This window comes from Impatiens glandulifera, chromosome 5 (assembly GCF_907164915.1).
Source record: "Impatiens glandulifera chromosome 5, dImpGla2.1, whole genome shotgun sequence".
In the NCBI taxonomy this organism is placed as follows: Eukaryota; Viridiplantae; Streptophyta; class Magnoliopsida; order Ericales; family Balsaminaceae; genus Impatiens; species Impatiens glandulifera.
The window spans coordinates 35451491-35477413 of NC_061866.1; the positions used below are offsets into that span (position 1 = coordinate 35451491).

At 29.6% G+C, this 25923-nt stretch overlaps 2 protein-coding genes across 2 annotated transcripts; both read right to left on the bottom strand.

Annotated features, from left to right (window-relative positions):
* Window positions 1-6533: 6533 nt before the first annotated feature.
* Window positions 6534-22402, bottom strand: LOC124940707 (2-methylpropanoate--CoA ligase CCL4-like). The gene is made up of 2 exons (XM_047481241.1): window positions 20669-22402; window positions 6534-6650 (listed from the first exon to the last, which is right to left on the bottom strand). Exon 1 carries the CDS (start codon window positions 22364-22366, stop codon window positions 20708-20710), a length of 1659 nt encoding a protein of 552 aa, XP_047337197.1. The 5' UTR covers window positions 22367-22402; the 3' UTR covers window positions 6534-6650; window positions 20669-20707.
* Window positions 6674-8366, bottom strand: LOC124940708 (2-methylpropanoate--CoA ligase CCL4-like). Its single transcript, XM_047481242.1, has one exon. It carries the CDS (start codon window positions 8309-8311, stop codon window positions 6674-6676), a length of 1638 nt encoding a protein of 545 aa, XP_047337198.1. The 5' UTR covers window positions 8312-8366.
* Window positions 22403-25923: the final 3521 nt, after the last annotated feature.

Sequence of the window (25923 nt, forward strand, 5' to 3'; positions counted from 1 at the left end):
CAACAAAAAACTCTATCCAGTATTTTACCCTCCTTGTCTACATGTTTTGAACTGCGCCTTATACCAAATCCTATTAGTTTAGCGTACGCTAAGTAGAATACGTAGCCTTCTTCTTCACTCTCAAATTCTCTACCTAAAAGTGGAATTAAGTTGGATTCGATGTCCTCCAAAGGTTGGCCGTTTCCATCGAAATTCAATTGACGACGACAAGTAGCAGATTCGCTGTTCAGTTTGAACACGTGGAAATTTAGGTTCAACTAACCAGAACTTGTAGATTATTGGAAAATGAAAAAAATATAAGCGAAGAAAGCTTCACTTCAACAGTATGAAGATTGTAATATTAGGCGAATATAGTTTCGCTTCATAAGATATTAGCTAATAATATATCAGTGAAGAGATCTTCGCTTACATGTGCACTACAAAAATTGGAGAAGTTAAACAATGTTACCTTAAATCAATAATATCATTCTCGTCCATATCATTCTCGCTGATACGTATTCCTTCCTGATAATCAAACAGAACAGAACATTTCATGTCGAGTATTCAAAAAACATAGAAAAGGTTGGGACGAAAAGTAAAGAAGGTGTAGATGACATTCAAAAACATACCATTTTATAATTTAGGAAGATGGATTGATATTATAATGAAGTCTCCGGCGAAGGAGAGGTCGATGGTAGACAATGTAGTATAGCTCCGGCGAAGAAATGGTCGTACAGTAGAGAGAGAGAAGAGTACAAAGTTGTCTAGCTTAGCAGCATGGCTTGCTGCATGTAGCATTTAATGAAAATGTGGCAGGTGTTAGGTGGCGGTGAGGTGACTTGTTAAAAAAATTATTTCATTTTAATAATTAAATGACAAAAATTATTATGAAATTAAATTAATAAATCAATCAATCAATCAGTAAGCGAAGATTTCTTCACATTATTATTTTGACAATTGTTTTACAAATATTATTTTGACAGTAGTTTTAAAAAATATTAATTATTTATCAAATTTATACTTCAAGTTATACAGTATTTCTTAATGTTTCAAGATTTAGTTAAATATAAGGCTCATCTTTTAAAAAAAAAAACAATTCGAAGAACAAAAAATATAATTCTGAAATCAAATATGACATTGAATTTTCAAGAATGCAAAATATTCAAATAATTTGTAAGTAACAAATTAAACCAACACATGTCTATTACAAAAACAAAGGCTGCAAATCACAAGCAGCAATGGATTCTAGCAAGCTTGTGTGAGGAACACCAAACACATCCAAATATGTCTTCAGAGGATTCTCTGCCTCAAATACCCAAACAAGTTCATTAACATCGTGCCGAGACTTGTCGTATACAACTATAGTTTTGTCGTCCTCGGGCTCGACAAATGGATTCTCCATTTCTTTAGTTGTACCTCCTCCAGCAATTACAAACCCCATAAGATCAAGTTTGTAAGCCGGGATGAATTCCCCTGCAAATATGAAGGTGTAACTGTCGAAGAGTTTGGGCAGCTGAAAGAAAATACAAAACATTATTAGTAATCATGGACAATTGAATATCATATGGAGGAGTAGGAATAAGACAAAACTTACATTGTTCAAATACCGCATTCTGCCAGCTCTTGGACCGCCCACAGTCCCATGATTATCTCGCTGCACCTCGTATGGTTCCTCGTCCACGTAACAGTTAGATCTGATTGATGATTTTATCCCTGTATAAAAGCAATAGGTGTTTTTAGTTTCATATATGTTAAAATGAATATTGAGTTAACAGTAAAGGGTTAAGAATAACAGAGTCACACAATCAATGGTAAGGACCCAACTCCCGTTCAATATGCCCTTTAATACTTTGATAGTGCGACCGCATCCACCATTAGAATCGGTGGATGCTATGACGTGGGTCACATCGTCTCTCCACCTCATTGACACCGTGGCACCACATGTGTTAGCATATTGTTGCATCAAGTGTTGTTTAAGAACAATCATAAATATTTCAGTTAAACAGGATGAAAACTTAAACAATATGGAAAAAAAAAGGGAGAAAGGTCACGAAGAGTACTATCTCTTCACTTGTTAATTGATTTGGGCATAAAATCCAGTCTTTGCCAAAGTTTTGGACGGATGCTGAGGCAGTTGCCTGCACGTGCATTAAAAAAAACGGTCTTTGTTAGTATGTACTAGGGTTTCATGGAAATAATATCCCAAAACATAACAATAGGTAATTTATCCTAAATAACATTGATTTACAATGAAGGTGACATTTTGAGAGTAGAGTTTCCTAAAGATTAAAGAGACAACAACATCACATAACAGAATCTAGTGTAGTAGTTCCATAATCCTACATATGAAAAGTTACTATTCAGGAATACGTACCATTGTGGAGTCGTGAAGATGTGGATTCAGGTTCGGTCGACGGGGAGCCGGTTACGAATCGCCGTGAAAAGGAGGCAGGAAGAGAGAGAGATGAATCGGGCGGAAATGATTATAAAATAATCATATTAGGGGGTATATATATTCATGTAACCGGGGCGAACATGTCTTCTTTCGAAAAGCGACTATTCATTCCATGTAACATGACACATGGACCAGGGGCGAATAAGTGTTCTCTCGAGAAGCGACTATTCAATCCATTTTACATGGAACATGGTCTAGGCGAACAAATATTCTTTTCCAGAAAAAAAATTAAAATAAATAAAAAAAGTAATGAATTAATTGAAGCGAATATTATATCGCTGCATGTCATTTTAAATTAATTAAATTAACATTTATAAATAAACGAAAAAAAAAAATTAAAAAAAATCTAGCCGGTAATTGAGGCGAAGATTTGTTCGGTTGCTGCATGTCATCTTCAATTAATTGAATTAATATTTAATAAACGGAAATATAAAATCCATGTCATTTTGGTCTTTACATAGACGGGTAAGTGTCTTTACATGGTAGGCAAGCGGTCTTCTCATGGGTGGGTAAGGGGGTTTTACATGAGGTTTTTATTAAAATTAATTTAAGCAAATATATCTTCGCTCATGAGGGTCCCCCGCCAAAAAAAATGAAATAAAAAAAAAAAAGGAGCCAAGGAATTGAAGCGAAGATTTGTTCGGTTGCTGCATGTCATCTTCAATTAATTGAATTAATATTTAATAAATGGAAATATAAAATCCATGTCATTTTGGTCTTTACATAGACGGGTAAGTGTCTTTCCATGGCAGGCAGGCGGTCTTCTCATGGGTGGATTGGGGGGTTTACATGATGTTTTTATTAAAATTAATTGAAGCAAATATATCTTCGCTCCAGAGTGTCTCGAGGCAAAAAAAATTAAATAACAAAATTAAATAAAATTAAAAAAAAATATAAATTAATTGAATTAATATGTAATAAACGGAAATATAATTATTAAAATTAATTGAAGCAAATATATCTTCGCTCCAGAGGGTCTCCAAGCCCAAAAAATGAAATAAAAAATTAAATAAAATTCCTAGAAAAAAATTGAATGAATTAATTGAAGCGAATATTATATCGCTGCATGTGTTTTTTAATAAATTAAATTAATATTTAATAAACGTAAATATAAAATCCCTGTCAATTCGGTCTTTACATAGACGTGTTAGTGTATTTTCATGGAAGGCAGGCGGTCTTCTCATGGGTGGGTATGGGGGATTTACATGAGGGTCATGGCAACGGGCGTGTAGATCTTCGCTCCCATCGCATCTCACCCTCCCCTCTGACACGGTCCCGGAGCGAAGATATCTTATCTGTTTATCATCTGAATATTATATTATTTCCTGGCGTTAAAAGGCGCTTCCGTTAACGGCGTCTGGTGTGAACCCGGGCCTAAACCCGGATTCCGGATTCTCCCTCCCTCCGTCTCCTGCCCAGATTGATTTATTATTAAATTAATAATGCTGCAATCTGATTGGTCCGCCACAGGGGAACACGGAAATCGGTAGCAGAAGATCTGAACTGGGACAATCTGCACCACAATTCAGATATTCAATTTTATTTTCATTTTTTGCATATTAATAAATTTTACTTATTTGTTTTTTTTTTAATTTTAGCCTACATTTTTTTAGTAAAGGAATACTAAAAGAAAATGTTGATGACTATTTTAAAATATCTAAATGTAGTTCTAACATTTCAAATAGAGTAGTAGGTATTTTTTTAATTTAAAAACAGTAATCATTTTACACAAAAAAAAATTTTTTGGATTTTTTAGATGTGTATAATAGTGTCAAGGTGAGTTATAATGGTTATTTTTGTTCTTATTGCAAAAAAAATTAAAAAATTATATATGTTGTCTTAATTTATAAAGTTTTATTTTTTTTCTTAAGGTTAAAATGTAAAAATAATTAAATAGGTTATGCCAAAATTTAAATAGATGGGTGATAGGAGGAGGAAATTTATGAGGGGAAATATGGAAGGAATGATGTGTCATTATATAATTAGTTGGAAAAATGATAAATGGTAAGAACTAAGAAGAGAGATAATAGAGAAAAATTTTATTTTATTTTTTTTATTTTATTTTTTTTTTGACTAATGTGTCATTCTTTTTTAAATTCTCTCTCCAAATTCATTCCCACAATTATTTCCTAATTAAATAATGGAAGGACAGTTAAATTATATGGTCATTTCATTCATTGTATGAAAATTAATATAAGAATATATGATAAATATAAAACTAAAAGATCTTTTTCAAATTGGTCAATTGTTTCCTAAACAAAATTAGTTTCTTTATTTTTAATTCATCCAAGATTCTTTATATGAATATTAAAGCTCAAATTGTTTACTAAATAAAATGAACCTTTTATACTCGGTCAAGTAACTAAGGGAGATGAACTTAATTAACCACTGCATTCCTCAATAGTCAATCCAACATAGAAATGAGGGGGAATTAGCTTGGTTCATTATTTTTAAATAATCTATTCTCTCTTAATATATTAAATATTATCCATGCATCAATCATTAAAATGATGATTTAATCAAACTATTTTCTCTTTATATTATATCAAGTACAATTAAGTCTTTATACTCAAATAATTTATTTTTTCATACCAAGTCTTTTCAATTTGTTTAAATAGTAGGCCTTCATTTTGGGTGGTCAACCAAGTTATTTAAAATATCATCTTTAAAAAATAATTTTATTTTGTGCCTTAAATATTAATACCTTCTAAATACTTTTAATAAAAATATTCACTCTTACAAAATCACTCCACTTAATAATTTTTAAATAAATTATGTTATTGGTCTATGACAAGATTGCTAAAAAAAAGTATTATGTTTTGGAAGCTGTTTTAGGGCCTTAGACAAAAAAAAAAGTGTAAAATTATATTATTTAATTTATGTTATATTAAAAATATATAAATGCTTTCTAGTTAAATTAATTTAGTCTAATTAATTAAATATTTTAACATCACTGTTAAAATCACCTCCTATTTAAATCATGTATAAGAAATAATTTATTTTATTTAAGGGGATGTGCTGCATCATTCTATGCAGGCCTTGAATATGTTAACAAATATTATTAGATGTTTAAGCTAAAAAGTAAAAAATCTCTTTTAAACTATAATTGCACTTGTAATGGTAATGGGATTGTTTAAAATATTTGGTGATAACTAATCTAAAATATCATTAATTTTAATGATATTTTTGGAAGTTAAACTGAAAACTAAGAAATTTACTTATATATATATATATATATATATAAACAAATGAAAAACATGAAAAGGAATTCTAAAAAATACCGGGATAGAGTTAATATTTAATGAATGCTATCTTATTTCTTCAACTTAATTTTCAAAAATAACTCTAATTTAATTTTTATTTCATTGTATTTAAGACAGAAAAATAGTATGATTTTAGATACTCTTATCTATTAAACTATTTTATTGAGTTAATTCTAATTTAAAAATTGAAGTTCCTACAAAAGTCTTAACATATACTTTAATCACCTTATATCCTCCAGCTTATAAAATAATTAATTATATTTTATATTAAAAAAAATAACATCGCATTAAATTATCTTAATATGTTCGAACTCGTCACCAAACTAATGGGTCAACTTCATCTATGAATTAAAATATATTTTTAATGATAATAAGTTAATATTTTAACTTAATTATTTTATTATAAATAAAAAGTAATAATTTTTTATATAGTGTAATATATTAATAATTTAAATTTATATATATTCTATTTATAATAGTTAAATATAATTTCAAATAAAGAAATTAATTTTAAAATTTAATAACATATTTTTTTAATTTATATATAAATAAATCTATAATAGATTTATCTAGAATAAATATTTAAATATTTACTACATAAATACAAATTTAAATTATCAATCTTATTTTTATTATTTTTTATTTATAATAAAATAATTAAATAAAAATATTAAATATATATTATTAAAAAATTTAATAAGTCAGAGATTTATTTCACTTATTGATTTTAGTAGGATAGGAAGAGAATAAAATATTTCAAACTAAATAAAATAGTAAAAATTATTTTGACAACTAAAACATAATATATTATAACAATTTTCAAATAAATTATAAAACCAATTAAACAAAATCATAGAGATGAACTGGAGCTGATCCCAGCCACCAATTAGTGATTGGCGTTTCCAAACAACAGATGTAGAAACAAGAGGGATACCACGATTCCAAACTAGTATGTGCATTTTTTTTCAAGACAAAGTCAAGGACCCATGGCTTTGGCCTGCTCTCTAAGCTCAAACTTCTTAATTTTTCCAGTAGAAGTTTTCGGCAGCTCCTGTATGAATACCACCGTCTTCGGCGCCATGAAATGAGGCAACCTTTCACGGCAATATTCCACCACCTCTTTTTCCGATGTCCCCACTTTTATCCCTTCCTTCAGGCACACAAAAGCGCACGGCGTCTCCCCCCAAAACTCATCGTCCCTCGCCACAACCGCAGCCTCTTTCACCGCCGGGTGCGTATAGAGAACCGACTCCACCTCCACGCTGCTAATATTCTCTCCCCCGCTTATTATCACGTCTTTCGATCGGTCTTTTATCGTTAAATACCCGTCCGGATCCATCACCGCAACGTCTCCCGAGTAAAACCAACCATCCTTAATGCATTTGGAAGTTCCGACCGGGTCTTTCAAATAACCCAACATTAAAGACCCGCCCCGAATAACTACCTCTCCAAGGGTCGACCCGTCCCGGTTCACGCTCTTCCCTGTTTCCGGATCAACCACATCAACTACATTAATCAACGTTCCAACGCCCTGCCTCGCCTTCATCCGAGCCCGCTTCTCAGGCGATAGTTTGTCCCAGTTTGGATTCCAGGCGCATGAAGCCACTATGCTAGCCGTCTCCGTCAGCCCATAACCATGACTGACAACAAAACCTAACGCCTCAGTTTTCAAGAGCACTGCTGCCGGTGGGGGTGCGCCGGCGGTCATAATCTGAACCGGGTTTATGAGTGGTTTCCCATCTGGGCTGTTTGTCAACATGTTGAGAACAATTGGGGCACCGCACATGTGGGTCACGTTGTGTACACGAATCGCTTCGAATATGGAAGCTACGTCGAATTTACGGAGGCATACGTTAACGCCGCCCATCGCCGCAATTCCCCATGGTAAGCACCAACCGTTGGCGTGAAACATTGGTAGGGTCCATAAGTAAACCGGCTGCCTTGGCACCGCCCAATCCATTAAACAATTAATGGTCATGATGAAAATCCCGCGGTGGCAATGGACGACACCTTTCGGCAACGATGTGGTCCCGGAGGTATAGTTTAGGACAATCGGATCCCACTCGCTAACCGGTCGAACCCACTCGAAGTCCGGACGACCCTTATTCACAAAATCCTCATAAGTGGAGATAAAATCAACGGTGGTGGTCGTCGGGGATTCGAGTACTTGACCAACCTCATTGATGAGGATGAGTAAGGGACGGGGAGAATTCGGTGGGAAGAGGCAGAGAGCTTCGAGTATCAGGGACGATGACTGGTAGTCGACGAAGATGAGTTTGGATTCGCTGTGACGGAGGAGCACGGAGATGGTGCGGGAGTCGAGACGGGTGTTAATAGTGTTGAGTACGGCGCCTGCCATGGGAACCGCGAAGTGGAGCTCGTACATCGCCGGGATGTTTGGAGCGAGAACGGAGACGACGTCGCTTCGGCGAATGCCGAGGGATTGGATGGACGAAGCGAGCTGAAGGCATCGCCGGTGGGTCTCCGACCAATTGTAGGTTACAGAGTTATAGATGATCGATGTGCAGTCGCCGTAAACTGTTGCAGCTCTCTCTAGGAATCCCAACGGGGTTAATGGTGTGGAATTTTCAGATCCGGGCTTTAACTCATCCATCACTTCTTTTTCAGAAAACACTCTCTCTCTCTCTATCTAATAATGTTGGAAAAAGCAAAACTAATGAAGCGAAGACTAATATCAACAATTTTTATAACATTTTATCTGTAAATTTAATATAAAAACTACTTTTTTATATGTAAATTTTTCACTTTTTTATAAATTAAACTTTTATATATATTTAAATCATATTTTTTCACTTTTCAGATAACTTTTTAAGAAAAAAGAAAGGGCTTGTCTCTTTTTTTTTTTTTTTTATTTAAACCAAATTATATAAACGGTGTCATAGATTGTTAAGTAATTTTTGCATAATAAGTTTACACACAAACTTATTATCAAAAATATTTATTTGTTTAAATTTTTTTCTCTATTTTCTTAGAGTTTAAGTCAGCGTTTTTTTTAATATTTATTTATTTTCTCTAATTTTTAATTATTTTATTCACTCGTCTCACATTTATTTAATTTATTTTTAATTATTTTATCATTTTTTTCATCAATTCTATCTATTTTTAATATTTTTATATATATTTATATAAAATTAATATAATAATAAAACATATATTTAAATACATTTTTGTTTATTGTTTATAATATATATATAATTAATATATAAAATAATTAAAAAATATATAAAATATAATTAAACTTTTTATTTTTTTCATTTATAATTATAATTTTAAAATTAAATTAATTTAAATTAATTATCTAAAAGAAATATTATAATAGAAAGATGGAAGGAAGTGTGTGGAAAGGTAAATAAATGTATAATAATAAATTATTATTTTTTATTTAATGAATCATTTAAATATTTAAAAAAAAAATTAAAAATAAAAATAAAGAAAAAAGACAATTTTAAATGAAAGAAAAATGAGACTGTAGATTTTTAAATAATATTAAATATTTTTATATATAATTATATATTTTTTTATATCATATTTATATTAAATATATTTAAAATTATATATTTATAAATCATTTATTTTAAAATATATTATTTTTAAATTTATGTCATTTATTAATATTTAAAATTATATATTAAATTTGTTTTATAAAAATTAATATAATTTATTTTTTAATATACTATTTTCTTAATTTAAACAATTTATTAATATTTAAAATTAAATTAATAAATATATAACTTTGTATTATAAAAAATAAATAAAATGAACTAGCTGATTTAAACACACTTAAACTTAACAGTTAAATAAGTTGAGATTATATTAAAAATGAGAATAAATTGACATTTATAAGCTTAGAAAAAGATGAATCAAACTAATTCTATAATTATAAAGTCAAGTCAACACGAATTTAAAAACAACCAAATTTATTAATATAAATTTGTTGCATTGTCATGAAAATAATGGGAAGACATGCATATTTTATTCCAGTTTTAAAATATTAAATATAAAAACTATTTTAATTATTTTATTCTCTACTGAACTACCTACTTAAGTTTTGTGTTGTTTTTATAAGCATGGTTATTGAAATTTAGTTGTTGATTTTATGCATAGTGGATGAAATTTAATATATTAAAAGTTAGTTGAAAAATAGTTTTATGAAACTATAGAACTGAACATATAAATTATTATGGTGTTTTAGTGTGAATTATTGAGTTATAATTTATTGGTAGAAGATAATTGGTTATTTAATTAAGTGTGATAGATTTGACCATGTTGGTATATATTGATATTTCTTATTTATTTGATTGATATATTTCTTCAGGAGAATGGATTCTCATAATTTATCCAATTATAATATATCTATTGTTATTTCTGATTTTCTTGAAATTTGTAATTAAAATTTATTCATTATATTTGTACTTCTTTTTAATAATTAAATTGTTAAGTTCGATTAATTAGACTATTTTTATTTTATTTTTATAAAATTTTAGTTTAAATATAAAAAGTATTATAATAATTCATTCAACTAAAAATGTAAATAATTTGTTTTTCAATAAACAAGAATTAATAAAAAGAAATCACTAAAAATCCTTAAATAACTAGAATCAAACAAGTTCAAAGATAAAATTGTTCAAATTATTGCTGCAAGAAAATAGTCTATTATTATGAAAAAAGAAAAATCTAATTATGGATACAGCACTAGACAGCTGAACAGCTGGGCAATCTAGTGATTGATACCAAACAGAAATGTTAGGGAAAACTACCAAACTTGTCCAAATATAGTACTTAGTTGGAATGGATGAAATTCAAAATATAATCTTTCTCTCACACATTCACCTCTCTTTATTTTATTTTTTATTTTTTTTAGTTAATAGTTATTTTCTCTTTTTTCAAATTTTATATGCCTTAATTCTTTTTAATGTATTAAAAATTTAAATAAATAAGTTTGGTTGATTTGGGTTATTTAAATAATTAAATTAAAAAAAACATATTGTTCAATTTTTTATTTTTTTTATTACATTACTTAATTCATCAATTAAAAATATAAAAATATTTTTAGTACAAATTATTATTTATTATTTTATTATTATATATTAATATTTTTTTAGTATTTTTATTAAAAAAAATAATAATTTTCATCTTTAAAATTATCATCAATTATTACTTTTTAAATAATCAAGATTTTTTAGAAAATCAAATCCAAACAAGACCTTAAAATGCTTTATAAATAATTAATGAATATTAATTTATTTATTTTTATTTATTAAATTTATTATTTAAATATATTTTTTCATCTAAATAGTGTAAATATTATAATTTTCTATAATAATTTATAATTATAAATAATTTATAATTATAAATAATTTATAATTTTTTGAAAAAAAATATTATGTTATAAAATTATGGAAAATAATATAATTGATTATTTGAAAGTTTGACTCATGTATAAACTGTACAAGCATATTGTTATATTAATTTTATTGAATAAATTAGCATTGAAGACAAGTATAACTAGGATAATAAGAATATTTTTTAAAAGATATTTTGTGTTAATGTTACAAAGGAAATTATATAATTTAGATTTTTTAGGATGGATGTTATTATGATATAAAACTAAGTTCCTAATAATTTTAAAATTTTGATATAGAACTAAGTTCCTAATAATTTTAAAATTTTAGTGTCAAGGTTACGTGTATAATTAGTCATTTACACAAATGCAATGGATCAAAAGAAGTCGTATATATTAGAATATCATATGCAATTCCCCAATAATTGGGATGTAATCTGAAATTGAAGTGTTTGTAATTTTGGTAACACTATTCTTTTTCACTTTCCTATTACCTGGATGGAATGATGGATGCTATTGGTTATGATGGTGTCCAGTATTCGTGTCCACTTTTCCATAAACCTCAAAACCTCTTTGTGTTTTGTGTTATGTGTAGAACTTATTCTTCTGATTTTCTTAAGAGAGAAATGACTTCTAATTCTTGTTCTTCTATATTTGTTTGCAATTCTAAACTTTTTTATTTGACTGGTTCTGTAGTTTGTGCTTAAGGTTCATAATATATAGCTATGAATTTACTTTATCATTGCTTCATGTCGTATTTTCATCGCACAAGCCTACAGTTTTTCTTTATGTTAGAAAATTTTCTGCAGATATTTAATGACCATAATGGACCTGCAACTGCTATATACACAAAAGAGAACCTTGTCAGCAATGTTTTTTCCGCTCTTCCTTCTAAGCCAAGTAGAGAGGAATGGGTTGCTGCACTTCCTAGGACTTTGGTTGCAGGGATTTGTTAAAACAGATAAGGATTTTCGAGAGAAAGGTAAATTAACTATGGTAGATTACTTTACATTTACTTTCCTCCTATTGACTGTGTTTATAATTGCTGATTGTCATGAAGTTGCATGCATGCTTGATGCAAGATATCCAAGTTCAAGAGAAAAAGAGAATTATTACTGATTAAATCAGAGGAGATGCTATTTAAGTTCTATATTGTTCTCTAGTAATGTGGGATGTAACGTCTCATACCTAGCCACTTGGTATATCAAGAATTTATAATCTAATGATTAGGGGAAACAATCTACTTTTCTGCAATATTGTGCCATTTCCCTTTTCTTATTATGCAACTGAAATTGGGCTGTTACAGTTTTGTCTAACAAAGATCACCACCTTCAGTTATGAACCATGAATAGGTGCTTGAACTGTAGATATGATTCTTTAGCTTTTTGGATGGTCAAAGATGGTAAACCTAATTTTATGAATCGACTTAATATGCTAATTAATGGATATTTTAAATTGTAAGAGAAGCATTTGTTTGCAATTGATTAAATTTTTTTAAGATTGTAAGAGAGGCATTGTTTTGGAGTTACCCATTTCAATATATTTGATTATTATGTTTTGCTAGCTCAATTATGGATTGATATGAATGAAAATTATATTGGGTTGATATGAATGGAAATTATGGAATTATACTATTCATATGGATGTTTCACAAGGTAAGAAATTCAGGGGATTGAATTTTGACACATTTAATGTATATAATTTTAAAATTGTAATAAATTGAGTTAACTGAAAAAAATTTATATATTTAGAGTCACAAATTATGTATAATAGAAAACTACCCATTAATAAATAACAAATGAGAGTATTATTTTAAATTATGAATATTGGTGATTATAAATCTGATTGATTAAATATAATGTTATACCGAATAAAGCACAACACAACAAATTTAAGTCGTGTAGAGAGAAATAAAACATTGTACATGTTAAAATATTATGTAAATAGTCAATAAAATAAAAAATACGATTTCACCTTTTTCTAATGAATTTTAAAAAAATGTTATAAAAGAATATTATAATAAACTTCTCTTGATACTTTACATAAATTGAATAAACTCAACAAATTCTAATGAGTCTCAATTGATGTAATATAGTGTATAATCAACTATAAGCCCTTGATGATGTTTAATGCCTAAATGCTCATTTTCCTTACTTCAGTTTTTTCACAATTTATAGATCATTACATGAATTGAATACAATGATTTTTTATAACAGCTTGACAAAGATTATTTAACTAATTATCATATGTAATTTCAGTATGAAAGAAGTTTATCATTATACTTTATAATATTAAAAGATCATAATAAAAGAACATATTGCAGAAAATTAGTAGAGATAAGAGAGAATCAACGGCTTCACCCTTCACTGTCCTCACTTTACATAATCAATCATATATAAGTTTATATATGGAAAGCTGAGGACATGATATTCATGAATGGAAAGCTGAGGACAATGGAAAACTGGTATTGAAGAAAATATGGGAGGTAATCCGGGAAAAAACGCAGAAAGTAGAATGGGCTCCTCTTGTATGGTCAACGAAGATTATCCTTCGACACCAGTTCATTCTATGGCTCGCCTTCTGAGAAAGACTCATCACTCGTGATCGTATCAGTAAGTATATGAGCATCCCGGACGCGAGCTGTCTTCTATGCATAGGAAATGAAGAAACCATAGATCACCTATTCGGGAGCTGCTGCATTGCTTTGGAGCTTTGGGACAGATTCTATAAAAGCCTGGAGCTGACCAGTTTCCCGAGCGAATGGAATGAAATCAAAGAAGCAGCACTACTCAAAGCCAAGGGAAATAGATTTGCAACAAGCGTGTTCAAGTGTGGCTTTGGAGCAGTGGTGTATAACATTTGGCAAGAACGGAATGCAAGGGTATATGACAGAACCCGCAGGAGTATTGACGAGTTATGGAAAGATATTGTATCGGATTGCAGTGCCCTCGCGGGAACGTGGAGAAGAATTCCAAGCACGGAGCAGAACTGGAATATCTGCAGGAACTGGAATTTACCATTTTTTAAACTCACTAGAATTGAAAGCATTGTAAACAAATAATTCATTTACGTTTTTAACTTTTTAGATTTTATTCAGAATGTTACGACTTCAAAATCATTCTAGGCCTGTCTAGAATGATCTCTTAAACTCGTGGTTTTTTTTCCCCGTTTTTGGGAATTTTTAATGAAATGACGCTAAGTCATTTTTCCCCAAAAAAAAAAGTTTATAAACCATTAGAATTAGGATTAAATTTATCTTTTATTTTATTGTTTGGGTTTAGTAACTGATTAGGAAAAAGACTCAATCATACCTGATAGTACAATAAACAATTTTTTTTATTTTTTATTTTAAGAAATAATTAATTAAAATAATAGAACGAGATTTTGATTCATTTATTAATTAGGTAACACTAAAATTTAAATAAATAAAAATTATTTGAGTCCAAACTAACATAATGTAAATAAAATTCACATTTACAAAGTTGAAATAGACAATATTTACATTTTTGTCGTTGCCATTATCATTATTGTTTTTATTGTCTTCATCATCTTTTCGTCGACAATATCTATGGTCTGAAAATGAGGGGCTTCAATGGTTGAGACAACCTAGTGCTCGTCTTACTCCTCTCATTCAACGTTGTTTTTTTATTTATCAAAAAGAGAGAAAAATGATAACAAATTTGATAAGGAGACATTCATTTAACTTTTTTCTCATTAGTTCACCGATTTTACCCTCATTTCTCGGCAATCAAAAGTATCATTTTTTACATAATAGACATCTCATACTACTAATCTCAATTTTGCACCCAACTATCTCAACAATTCCAACATCTTTTCACTATTGACAAACAATAATATCATCATATCACTAACCTATTTACCTTAACTTCTTCGCTAGACCAACAATCTCATTCATATATTTAACCACCAATACTTTTTGTTTTACAATTAATATATCATCTTATCTCTCGGTAAACCAACCACAAATCTCTTATAATTGGCAAACAAATGTTACTGGTATCTTATCCCTTGGCAAACCAACCACAAATCTTAATCACACTTTCACATGCCTCTTTTATTCCCCGACAAACCAACCACCAATCTCAATTAACCTTTAATCTCGTGACCTACAGATCCTTTGTTACTTACCTTTTATCTTTCGACGAATCACATCACAATCACACTTTCACGTCTCTTATCCCCTGGCAAACCAACCATAAATCTCAATCACACTTTTACACATCTCTCATCCCTCGATAAATCAACCACCAACCACCAACCACCAATCACAATCACACTTTCACACGCCTCTTATCCCTACACAAACCACATCTCAATCACAGTTTCAAAAGTCTCTTATCCTTGGCAAATCAATGTTATTGACCTCTTATTTATCGACAAACTAACCACAAAATCTCAATCAACCTCTTATCCATCGACAAACCACATCTCAATCTCAATGTTATCGGCCTCTTAACCCTCGACAAATCAACCATCAATCTCAATTGATATCTCTAATCTCGTAAACTCACTTTTGCACCCAACTATCACAATAATACCAACATAATTTACCATCACTTTTGACAAACCAACAATCTCATCTTATCGCTAACCTCTTTAACTTAACTTCTTTGGTAGACCAACAATCTCATTCATATATTTAACCACCAATATTTTTTGTTTTCCAATTATTCTTTCATATTACTAATCTCATATCTTATCCATCGACAAACTAACAATAAATCTTTAATCATTGATAAACCAATGTTATCGACCTTTTATCCCTCAATAAACCAACCACAAACCTTAATCACACTTTTACACCTTATCCCTCGGCAAAATCAGTCATCATTCTTAATCACACTTTTACACGCCTCTTATCCCTCGACAAACCATATTTCAATCACACAATTTCACAAGTCTCTTATTCTTGGCAAATTAATGTTATTGACCTCTTGTCCCTCATAGAAAACCAACCACCAATTTTTTTAAAACAAATATAACTCTTTAACCAATTAAGCTAATAAGACTTTATAAAAATGTGGCCATAATGGGGTTAAGCACATAGCTTGCAAAAACACTTAATCATTTAACTATGCGCGGAATTTGTCGCCTGACGGGCTCAAACTCATGACTCTCAAGGTGGATGGAGTATCCACCTCTTGTTGATGATTCTATCTAAAAGTGATTTGAGTTTAAGCGACGATCCATGGTTGTGGGGGTGTCATGATAATTCTCCTTTAATTCTAAAAAACAACCACCAAATCTCAATCAGCCTCTTATCCATTAGTAAACCACATCCCGATCTCAATGTTATCGACCTCTTATCCATCGACAAACCAACCAGAATTCTCAATCACACTTTCACAAGTCTTTTATCCTTAGCAAATAAATATTATCGGCCTCTTATCACTCGACAAACTAACCACCAAATATCAATCGACCTCTTTATTTTCGTCCTAATGTTATCGGCCTCTTATCACTCAGTAAACCAACCACCAATACAATCCTTTATTATCGGCCTCATACCCCTTAACAAACCAACCACCAATCTCAATTACATGTGACCTCATACTTTGGTCAATCAAATATATATAAATTATATATTTTAATCATCAATATATTATTTATTACCGACCACTTATGGAAGATGGTCACTTTAACCATAAAACCACTTATAATTAATTTGTTTTATTTATAATTTTGTGTAGACATGTTGTTTTATATTTAGTAATTAACAAAAAATTTATTTATTTTTTTATAAAATTCATAAATAACATTAGACCCTTTTTATTAATTAGTTAAAACAATTTTTTCAATAAAAAAAATGTTATTTATCATTTTGTATTTTGTGTTAAATATAAAATGTAGATAAATAATAAAAAAAAATTAATTAAAAAATAATCCATATATAATATATAATTATATAAATATAATTAATATAAATAGAATATATATATATATATATATATATATTAAATTATTGTATAGAAGAACACTTATGTTAATACAATTAAATTAATTTTTTATTTTTAAAATTAATTAATTATTACATTTTTAATATTTTTGAAAAAAAAGAAATAAAAGAAGGAATAAAAAATATATATTTAAAAAAATGGTGTAGAATTATTGATATATATACACATATTAAAAAAATATTAATGAATATTTATTATTTTAATATAATTAAATTAAATTTTATTCTTAAAATTTATTAATTTTTAAATTGTAAATGTTAATTATAAATTTCACTAATTAGAGAGAAATAGAAAAAAAAATATAAAAAGTCATATATGTTTTTATATTACCCACAATTTTATTTTATCCATACAGGTTGTACTTATTTACTTTAACGTAACCCAATCCATTTAGATTTTAAGCATTATTATAAATATATAGATTAGAAGAATTTTTTTTAATTTTTGTTTAAAGCTTTTAAGATTTTTTTTTTAACAATTTGATGTTTTTATTTAATTATTATTTTATAATGTTTTTAATTATATAATGACACCTATAGATAGAGTTGGACAATCTGCACCACAATTCAGATATTCTGTTTTGTTTTTCATTTTTGGCATATTAATAAATTTTACTTATTTTTTTTTTAATTTTAGCCTAAATTTTTTAGTAAAGGAATACTAAAAGAAAATGTTAATGACTATTTTAAAATATCTAAATGTAGTTCTAACATTTGAATTAGAGTAGTAGGTATTTTTTTTTTCTTTTATTTAAAAACAGTAATCATTTTACACAATAAAACATGATTTTTTAGATGGGTATAATATTAGTGTCAAGGCAAGTTATAATGGTTATTTTTGTTCTTATTGTAAGAAAAATTAAATATGGTGTCCTGATTTATAAAGTTTTATTTTTTCCTAAGGTTAAAATATAAAAATAATTAAATAGGTTGTGCCCAAAATTTAAATAATGGAAGGACGGTTAAATTATTAGGTCATGCATAAGTTTTATGCATAATTTAACGTTAGAGTGCAAGTTTTCATTCATTTTTTATCCATTGTTTGAATATTAATATAAGAATATATGATAAATAAAAAAATAAAAGATCATTTTCAAATTGGTCCATTGTTTCCTAAAGAAAGCAACAATATTGTACACGCTAATCACTTTTTTTTTATGAATTATATTAAAAGATGCTCTTTATATTAACACTTTAATAAAAAAAAAAATTAGTTTCTTTTTTAATACAATCGCAAGTTTAATTCATCCAAGATTCTTTATATGAATATTAAAGCTCAAATTGTTTACTAAAATGTACCTTTTATAATCGGTCAAGTAACTAAGGGAGATGAACTTAATTAACCACTGCATGCCTCAATTCAACATAGAAATTGGGGGAATTAGTTTGGTTCATTATTTTTAAATAATCAATTATCTCTTAATATATTATAATATATTATCCATCAATCATTAAAATGATGAACTAATCAAACTATTTTCTCTTTATATTATACCAAGTACAATTAAGTTTTATACTCAAATAATTTATTTTTTCATACCAACTCTTTACAATTTGTTTGAATATTAGGACTTCATTTTGGTGGTCAACCCAAGTTATTTAAAATATCATCTTTAAAAATTAAATTTGTTTTATCGTTAAATAAATATGAATACCTTCTAAATATTTTTATTAAAAATATCCACCTAATTTACAAAATCACTCCACTCAATATTTTTAAATAAATCAAGTTTATTTGAATAATCCAAAACTCTAAATATCTTGATTCTTTTAAGATTGAAAAAATGTGTGAAATATGTTATTGGTATACGACGAGAGATTGCTAAAATAAAAGTATGAATATGTTTTGGAAGATGAAGATTTAAGGCCCTAGTTAAAAAAAAAAAAAAAAAGGTGGAAATTTTATTTTATTTAACTTTATGTTATATTACAAATATATAACAGCTTTCTAGTTAAATTAATGAGAAATGATAGAGAGCGCGACTGTGAGACATTGACGGAGAGAGCGATGCCTACATGGGTTGACAGGTGGAATTAATAAATAAATAAAAATATAATAATAATTAAAACACATTTTGCTCTCCTCTTATTAATTAATTTCTCTCTCCTTTTATTAAATATTTTCTCTCTCTTATTAAACTCTAAACCCTTAACTCTAAACCCTAAACCTTAAACCCTAAACCTTAAACTCTAAATTCTAAACTCTAAAATCTAAATCCTAAATACTAAATTCTAAACCCTAAACCCTAATTAATATCTGATTAGTTGAATTATGAATTTATCTCTTTTATTTTTATTTTATTTTTATGAATTTTCAATTCCTTTATTTATCAAATATTTTTTATAGCCTTTTTTTTTTTTATTATTTTTTTCTATTGACTTATTAATATTTTTTTAGTTTTATTAATAAATGTTTATCTAATATTTCTATTCTCACGATTAATAAGAAGAGAGAAAATAATTAATATAATAATAGGAGAAAGAAAATAATTAATAATAAGAGAGAATATCCCACATGTCAACCCACGTAGGCATCGCTCTCCCAGTCGCTGTCTCAAGTCGCGCTCTCTATCATTTTTCTAAATTAATTTAGTCTAATTGATTAAATATTGTAACTTCCCTAATAAAATCACCTCCTATTCAAATAATGTATTAAACAAATTTTATTTTATTTAAGGGGATGTGCTGCATATCATTCTATGCAGGTCTTGAATATGTTAGCAAATATTATTGGATGTTTAAGCTAAAATAAAAAATATCTTTTAAACTAAAATTGCACTTGTAATCGTAATGGGATTGTGTAAGTTATTTGGTGATGACTAATCTTAAATATCATTAATTTGAATGATATTTTGGGAAGTTAAACTGAAAAATAAGATATTTACTTATTTTATATATATATATATATATATATATATATATAAACAAATGAAAAAAATGAATGCTATATTATTTCTTCATCTTTCCAAAAATAACTCTAATTTTATTTATTTAAGACAAAAAATTAGTATAATTTTTGATACTCTTAAGTCTTATCTATTAAACTATTTTGTTGAGTTAACTAATTTAAAATTTAAGTTCCTAAAAAAGTCTAACATACTTTTATCACGTTATATCCTCCATCTTATAAAATAATTAATTCTATTTTATTTTAAAAAATAACCTCGCCTTAATTATCTTCATATGTTCTAACTCGTCACTAAACTACTGGGTCAACTTCATCTATGAATTAAAATATATTTATAATAGTCAAAGATAATTTCAAATAAAGAATTTTTTTTTTAAATTTAATAAAAAATATTAATTTACATAAATACAAATTTAAATTATTAATCTTATTTTTATTATTTTTTATTTATAATAAAATAATTAAGTTAAAATATTAAATATATATTATTAAAAAATTTAATAAGTCAGAGATTTATTTCACTTATTGATTTTAGTAGGATAGGAAAAGAATAAAATATTTCAAACTAAATAAAATAGTAAAATTTATTTTCACAATTAAAACATAATAAATTATAACAATTTTCAAATAAATTATAAAACCAATTAAACAAAAACAATAAAACACATTTAAACCAAATAAAAAAAATCATAGAGATGAACTGGAGCTGATTCCAAACTAGTATGTGCATTTTTTTCAAGACAAAGGATAAGATATGGTAAAGTCAAGGACCACTCATCTTAATTCCTGGACCCATAGCTTTGGCCTGCTCTCTAAGCTCAAACTTCTTAATTTTTCCAGTAGAAGTTTTCGGCAGCTCCTTTATGAATACCACCGTCTTCGGCGCCATGAAATGAGGCAACCTTTCACGGCAATATTCCACCAACTCTTTCTCCGATGTCCCCACTTTTATCCCCTCCTTCAGGCACACAAAAGCGCACGGCGTCTCCCCCCAAAACTCATCGTCCCTCGCCACAACCGCAGCCTCTTTCACCGCCGGGTGCGTATAGAGAACCGACTCCACCTCCACGCTGCTAATATTCTCTCCCCCGCTTATTATCACGTCTTTCGATCGGTCTTTTATCGTTAAATACCCGTCCGGATCCATCACCGCAACGTCTCCCGTGTAAAACCAACCATCCTTAATGCATTTGGAAGTTCCGACCGGATCTTTCAAATAACCCAACATTAAAGACCCGCCCCGTATAACTACCTCTCCAAGGGTCGACCCGTCCCGGTTCACGCTCTTCCCGGTTTCCGGATCGACCACATCAACTACATTAATCAACGTTCCAACGCCCTGCCTCGCCTTCATCCGAGCCCGCTTCTCAGGCGATAGTTTGTCCCAGTTTGGATTCCAGGCGCATGAAGCCACTATGCTAGCCGTCTCCGTCAGCCCATAACCATGGCTGACAACAAAACCTAACGCCTCAGTTTTCAAGAGCACGGCTGCCGGTGGGGGTGCGCCGGCGGTCATAATCTGAACCGGGTTTATGAGTGGTTTCCCATCTGGGCTGTTTGTCAACATGTTGAGTACAATCGGGGCACCGCACATGTGGGTCACGTTGTGTACACGAATTACCTCGAATATGGAAACTGCATCGAATTTACGGAGGCATACGTTAACGCCGCCCATCGCCGCAATTCCCCACGGGAAGCACCAACCGTTGGCGTGAAACATTGGCAGTGTCCACAAGTAAACCGGCTGCTTCTTCACGCCCCAATCCATTAAACAATTAATGGTCATGATGAAAATCCCGCGGTGGCAATGGACGACACCTTTCGGCAACGATGTGGTCCCGGAGGTATAGTTTAGGACAATCGGATCCCACTCGCTAACCGGTCGAACCCACTCGAAGTCCGGACGACCCTTGTTCACAAAATCCTCATAAGTGGAGATAAAATCAAGGGTGGTCGTCGTCGGGGATTCGAGTACTTGACCGACCTCATTGATGAGGATGAGTAAGGGACGGGGAGAATTCGGTGGGAAGAGGCAGAGAGCTTCGAGTATCAGGGACGATGACTGGTAGTCGACGAAGATGAGTTTGGATTCGCTGTGACGGAGGAGCACGGAGATGGTGCGGGAGTCGAGACGGGTGTTAATAGTGTTGAGTACGGCGCCTGCCATGGGAACCGCAAAGTGGAGCTCGTACATCGCCGGGATGTTTGGAGCGAGAACGGAGACGACGTCGCTCCGGCGAATGCCGATGGATTGGATGGACGAAGCGAGCTGAAGGCATCGCCGGTGGGTCTCCGACCAATTGTAGGTTACAGAGTTATAGATGATCGATGTGCAGTCGCCGTAAACTGTTGCAGCTCTCTCTAGGAATCCCAACGGGGTTAATGGTGTGGAATTTTCAGGTCTGGGCTTTAACTCATCCATCTCTTCTTTCTCAGTCTCTCTCCTCTCTTTCTTTAATAATTTATGGACAAATCTAATAAAGAGACAGCAAAAACCTTTATTTTATAGTAATCATTAATACGAAAAAAAAATCAACACAAATTTACTATTCTCAGAAAAACAACCAAATTTATTAATAAAAAAATTGTTGGATTGTTTGATTGTTTCGTGATTTGATTGTTTCCTTGTTTGATTGTTTAGTTGACTTATTTAAATAACATTCCTAATTATCATTTCATTCTTTATTATTTATTATATTATTTACTTAATTAATTAAAATATTAAAATAATTTCAATTTTAAAATTTAAAATTTATACTATATTAATATAATATAAGTCTTTTTAAAAAAATAAATCTACCTCCTCTAAATCTATTTATTATTTATCTTGAAATTCAATTTAGCCTTTATTTTATTGTATGTAATATTTTAAAATTTTAAATATTAAAAATATTTTAATTATTTTATTCTCCAACAACTTTTCTTTTGACTTTATAAGAATAGAAAGTTAGTTAAAATTTTATATATTAAAAATCATCCATCCATTCTTCTAGTCCAGTGTTCTCTGAAATTTTGAGTTCGAGCTCGTTATAAGACAAATTTTGTTTGATTAATTTGGTTGAGTATGTTTGCAGATTACATGTTTAATCCACGGAAAATAGTCGCACTCTAAGTAAAGAGCTAATAAAAAAAGTTATATAAATCCCACCAAGTTAGCCCAGTGGTAAGAGTCGGCTTAAGAAAACAAAAAAATTATATTTCAATTCTTTCTGGAAGCGCTTTAAGTTTAAGCGAGGGTCATGTCTGTGGGGGATCATGCTAGCTCTCCTTTATTAAAAAAAAAGGTTATATAAAGTTATAACTATTAAAAGTTAGTTGACAATAATTGTTTGAAACTATAGAACTCCATATATAAATTATTATGGTGTTTAATTGTGAATTGTTGAGTTACAATTATTTGTAAGAGATGAATTGGTAATTTAAGTGTGAGTGTTTTGATGTTTATTCATAGACAAATTAATATGGTCAAACATAATTTCAATCCTCTCTCATTTATAAGCATTCATTATTTAGAGCTTAAACTTTAGTAGAAAAAATAGTCTATAACGATCAGTAAACTGATCGATATTAACCTCCAAACCAGTCGTTATAGTCCTATAGTGATTGGTCATATACCAATCGCTCTCAATCGGCAGAAGTCTTCTTGTTGTTGTCTTAATTGGCAACGTCGATTGGTAAATGACCAATCGCTACGATTGATAGATGACTTATCGCTACGATTGATAGATGACTAATCGATATAGGCTTATAACGATTGGTCTAATAACCAATAGCTATTACCTAAAGCCCTATATCGACTGGTTAAACAACCAATAACCATTTCCCCCATTAGTCTATAACGACGGGTCTAATAACCAATAGCTTTTACTTAATAAAAATAAAAATATTTAATTTAATAATATTACAATACCTAATATAAAACCGAAAATTTAACTATAATAATAATTAAACCATAAACACCAAACCCTCAATTGAACCAAAATCATAAACAATGTTATTAAACAAACACACAACCAAAATATTACACCAACATTAACCAAAATCATAACAAAAGAATTTCTTAACATAAACACATAATCAAAGTACTACATCAACATTTAAAATCTAATCAAAATCATAACAAAAGTTCTTACTTAATTCGCGTGTTCCCCATAATCATCGTTGTCTTGTTGTTGGGGATGAACGGGTAGAATTGTTGTTGATGACCCGATGATTGACCACCAATATTAGTAAATTGGGAAAATAATGTAGGATTTATCGATCTATCACCGGACATAAACTATGACATAAGACACGTCATCTCAGTTCTCTCTATCCTTATCATCTCTTCTATTTGAGCTTTCTCCATCCTCATCTTGGATTCAAGAAAAAAACTCCGGTCTCAAATGAAGAAAAAGAAGTTAGGTCACGTGAGGAAGAACACGTCTTCAACAAATCCTCGATTTAGAACTCAACCAAAAAGAAATGAAATTAAAAACACACATTTAAATTATGTCGATCTAAAGTTAGACATTGATCAACAAAATTACAACTTTAACAAATAACCTCACAAACACTAATTTGTTTGACATTTTTCAAAACCAACAACATATATATAACATTTAACAAAACACCTTGTGAGCATGATTTCAAATGACAATAAAACACTCAATTCAAATACCTCAATCATGAAACTATTTCAATTATCCTCAAAAATCATAATGCCTAACCTATTAAAACTCATTCAAATCATGTCTAAAGCTAATCATGTCTAAAGCTTGACATTCAACAAAATCACAATTTTAAAACCAACAACATATATTAGAAATTAACCCAACACCTTGTGAGCATGATTTCAAATAACTATAAACTATACCTCAATCATGATTTCAACAATATATATATATATATATATTTCTTTCAAATGATTTCAACAAAATATATATATTTCTTTCAAATCATTTCAACAAAATATATATATATTTCAACCTCAATCGGTGAAAGAAAACCTACATAAATTAGGGATTATGGATAAGAAATTAGGGTTTCAAAGATTAAGGATTAAGGGAAGAACTTACTAATCGAATTTGGGAAGCGGCATAATCGAATCTTGGATGGCGACGACTCTCTCGGCGACAATGCCAGAAGATCTTGGACGAATTAGTAGTCGGCGCGCAAGGGAAGGGAGAAAGAGAAACATATTGAGAATCAGGGGAGGCTATCGAGTTAATTTACATTTTTTTAAAGGTAATAGCGATTGGTATATCGCTAATATGACTTAAGATAATAGCGATCGGTTACTTATCCATCGCTATTTAGGAAGTAAAACTGATAGGTTGATATTCCAATCACTATTAACGCATCCAAAATTCGGCAAAACCTGACGCCTTTTTTCGCGGTCTTTAATTGGGTATATACCGATTGGTTTTGTAACCAATCGGCGTTATATGTAGTGTAAGCTATTATTAAGGTAATAGCGATTGGAATTTACACTAGTTGCTATTATTGCTAGCTATTACCCATATACTAGTGCTTATTATGTTTTTACTTAATAGAGTTCGAACTTTGAGTTAAGTCATTTGAGATTCGTACTAGTTTAATTTTAGAATTGATAGTATAAATAATAACTATTTGATTGAGTTTTTGGAAAGAAAGATTGAACTAATATTATTGATTGAAATGTTTAATATACAATAATTTATCTAATATGTATATATTTTTTTATTTTGAAATAAAGGAGAGCTAGCATAACACCCCCACAACCATGAATCCCCGCTAGATGGAATCGAACCCGTGCTCTTTTGGTTTCTTAAGCCGACTCTTACCACTAGGCTACCTTGGTAGAATAATTTATCTGATATCTATATATATATAATGATGCTTAATTTTTAAAGTGTCCGGATTGCCGGGTCGAGAGCTGTGGTTAATTTGGATACTTGGGTCGGATTGTGGGTTTACCCGTTTTTAAATTTAAAACGGTTAAAAATAAAATTAAAAATG